At 38.1% G+C, this 3,485-nt stretch overlaps 1 protein-coding gene across 2 annotated transcripts; it reads right to left on the reverse strand.

Annotated features, from left to right (window-relative positions):
- Nucleotides 1–762: 762 nt before the first annotated feature.
- On the reverse strand, nucleotides 763–3,245 carry LOC110895414 (scarecrow-like protein 9). 2 transcript variants are annotated; one of them, XM_035976957.1, is made up of 2 exons: nucleotides 2,630–3,245; nucleotides 763–2,347 (listed from the first exon to the last, which is right to left on the reverse strand). In XM_035976957.1, exons 1-2 carry the CDS (start codon nucleotides 3,201–3,203, stop codon nucleotides 945–947), a joined length of 1,977 nt encoding a protein of 658 aa, XP_035832850.1. In that variant the 5' UTR covers nucleotides 3,204–3,245; the 3' UTR covers nucleotides 763–944. The 2 variants fall into 2 exon arrangements, with proteins under 2 accessions (XP_035832850.1, XP_021998417.1); XM_022142725.2 differs by having other exon boundaries at nucleotides 763–3,245.
- Between the last annotated feature and the right edge of the window lie 240 nt (nucleotides 3,246–3,485).

Raw genomic sequence — 3,485 nt, forward strand, 5'->3', positions numbered from 1 at the left:
AGCTTGCTTGTGTGAAAACTTGGTTTGATTACCTGAGTTAATTTGGCTCAAGTTGTTCATTGGCTTTAGTTAACTTTCTTGTATTCTGGTAGTTTGGTAATGTACTATTTGAGACTTTTACAGTTTAAGATTGTTTATAACTTGTTATTTGGGAAATTTTATAAACTGAATACAGGTTCATAAGTGAAAAACAGGACAACTCGTTGAGCTACAAGTTGGAGACAAGCCTAACATGAGCTTAGTTTCGAGCTCGGTTGGGAATATCGAGTGAAGCCGGCTTAGCTCGTATTACTAATGTAACGAGCCTGAGTCGATGCCATCTCGTAAACAAGCCTACACATACATGATTTATCTCTAGAATTATTCAAACCAGAAGAGGCAATGCGTTGGAACCTTAGCAAGGACAAAACATTTATGTCATTGATTTCAAATTTTCTTTATATTCTTAATTTTCTTTTTTGTCAAAATAAGTTTATTTTAAATTCCATTCACTTTTTATTTCCAAAGCGGCTAAGTCACACTCACACATCCTCTAAACCTACTCATAAATCTACATTATCTGCATCGGTGTTCACCATAAGACTAGAACCCTCAACCATTTAGGGAGGAACACCTTTACACCCCACCTTTATATAGCTAAGCTGCAAGCCCTTTGGTAAATTTTTTATAGTTTGATGGCATGTGAATTTTCCACTGAAAGAGAGGGCCTTCTTTATGTATCATAAGCATGAACAAACAAATAAGACATAATGAACAAACAAATAAAAAAAATGTATCATAATTCACGCTACAAGTCATGAACAAACAGTTAAGTGTTATTCAAAGTAGGTCATCACAATTCACAATTTAGAAAAAAGCTCAACAATCATTTGTGTATACCTCCTAAATCTTGAGTCAACTTAGAAATAAAAACAACTAATATTGAAATTCTTACTTGAAAATAATTATGCAGCTTTCCAACAAGACATAGCATAAATTATTCTTCCTTTCCATCCCTGTAAAAGCCAGTCATTGTCTACATCTATCATGAAATCCTTATGATACAACCCAACTTTCTCTTTTGCCAGTTTAATTATCTCGCGAGAAAATGGAACCGAAACAAACCCTGCTCTTAAATTACGAACATGCCACTGCTTATACGTTTCCGGTCTTTCGATTCTCTCCCACCCTTCACATGCTATCACATTCAACGCTTCTCTACCAAACACTTCACCTTCAAGCAGCTTTCGTTCAGATCGTTCACGGGGTACGTTTGTTTCAAGCATATCAAATAATGCTGAAAAATGAAAAAGCGCTTCTTTGAAACGGGTTAGAAAAAACGGGGCGTTATACGACCCGTTAAGAATCCCGTGAATAAAGATATTCGGGCTAGTTTTCCTTATCAAATCAAGAACAACGTTTCTCGCACTGTCCACTCCTACCGTTTCATCAAGCACGTTTTTTGATCGATACATACAATTAACCACCAAAAACTCATTTTCATCAATCTTTAGATCCTCGATACTCACATTCTCCCATCGTTTTGCAATCGATTTATACTCAAATTGCACATTGAATTTCTTAGCGTACTCTTTTAACCGTACACCCGTTTCTTCAATTGTTTCCGCTGGCCTGAACCCTGGTTGTGGAAACTCAATCCCGGTTAACCGGATCCGTGGTGGCCCACCTTCTCTTTGTGAAATACGTTGAATGAACGTGGGCCACTGAAAACCGTAAAGAATACCAAAATCAATAATATGTATCCTTGTGGCGTGTTGTGCCATATCCATTATCGTCCTGTTTGAAGCAAAATTTGAAATCTTTCTAAAAGGAGAACAACCGATATATAGATAGTACGCTCTAATGTAATCAGCAGCCGATACTTTCTTGCTGACTAGACCTCTATGAATCTGACTACCAGTGCCAGCTAAGCGGGCCTCTAGCCCGTTTGCAAACCAATGAGCTAGCCTCTGATTCCCATCACCAAAAGGCGAGGCGTGTTGCCGAATTTGTTTCAAAAGCTCGCTCGCGTTCCTTCTGTCATCAGTAGCAACCGCTTGTGCACAAGTGACTAAAAGCGTTCTCAAATCTATCACTTCTTTCTTACTTTTCGGCTTTTTACCACGAGTTTTCCCTCTGCCTTTCGTTAAACTTTTCGGAAGATTATCTTTATGCATATCTTTACCCGTTTCGGTCCTTAGCTTGTTGCGAAGCAACCGTAAAGCCACTTCACCTTGTCCCATACTACATAGTAGAATCAAATCAATCTCATTCGACCTCACAGTAGCATCCTGAAATATAGCAGCCTGTTTAACACTCCTCTGATCATCTTCATCTCCTTCGTAAGTACCCTTTCTCACCCGTGATCCTGTCGCGTTAAAATCGGTCAACAGATTGGTATCAGCAGGAAGAAACTTATTAGCTTCTTCAAAGCCCATGTTGAACTTCAACATCATCTGATCCTTATCACAAACCTCAGGAGAATCCAACAAATCAATCACATTATTCGATTTGCTTGTCGAACTAACCGACATACCATTAGAGGTTTCAGATTCATCAGCATATGCATTATCATTATTATTATTGTTGTTGTTGTCTAATGAAGAACTATCATGTGGGCTTTGAATAAACTGGTCAACGGAGAACAAACCTTCATCATAAGATGGTGATGGAGGATACTTTTGACCAAGAACATCATAGAATGATTTCTCAGCAGCTTGAAGATCCAAAGATTCATAAAGCACACAGGATTTATCCTCCATATCTTCTTCCATAAGCACCTGACTAATATACCCCAAAATCGCATCTGAAAGATCACAGTCTTCGTGAAGCTCGTTCTCTGTACTCGAACTAACAATCGGCGATGAAGAAGTAGTCGGAGGGTCAAACTGTAAGCCTCTAAAGTTGTGAGAGTTTTGGTACATATTCACCGGAAACGAGTGATTGTGAATGGGTTTTTGGTCTGGTAACATGTGAATACTTTGATTGTTGAGTTGAGTTCCTCCATTTCTGTTGATTGAGGTACCGAATCGTGGATCCATTTGTGGATGAATATGTTGTTGGATTTGAGGTTGAGAATGGTGATTTGGAAAGGGGATGATTACAGATGCAACAGTGTAATCGGGTGAAGTGTTGGAATGGAAGAAATTGAAGGTTTTTGTTACCGATTGATTGGAAAGTGTGAAAGTGGATTCAACGATCGAGAGGAAAGTGTGTTGGAACATTGACTACCATCATTCATAACTCATGAGATGCTGACGTGGATAGACAAGTCAACTGTTGGAAAAACAAACATCGGATCACGACGTTAAAATCATTTATCAACAAAAAAAAAAAAAGATTTTTATATTATATTGTGAGGTTAGGAGCTGCCTAGAGTAAAACAACAGCTATTGTCTTTTGTCTGCAGTCTACCTAACAAAACAAGTTTATTTCACATTGGCATTATTCTAAAGTTTTATTTTATCTACATACTAGATTTTTCCCGGTCATGAGCCATTAAACCG

Source organism: Helianthus annuus, chromosome 1 (assembly GCF_002127325.2).
Source record: "Helianthus annuus cultivar XRQ/B chromosome 1, HanXRQr2.0-SUNRISE, whole genome shotgun sequence".
In the NCBI taxonomy this organism is placed as follows: domain Eukaryota; kingdom Viridiplantae; phylum Streptophyta; class Magnoliopsida; order Asterales; family Asteraceae; genus Helianthus; species Helianthus annuus.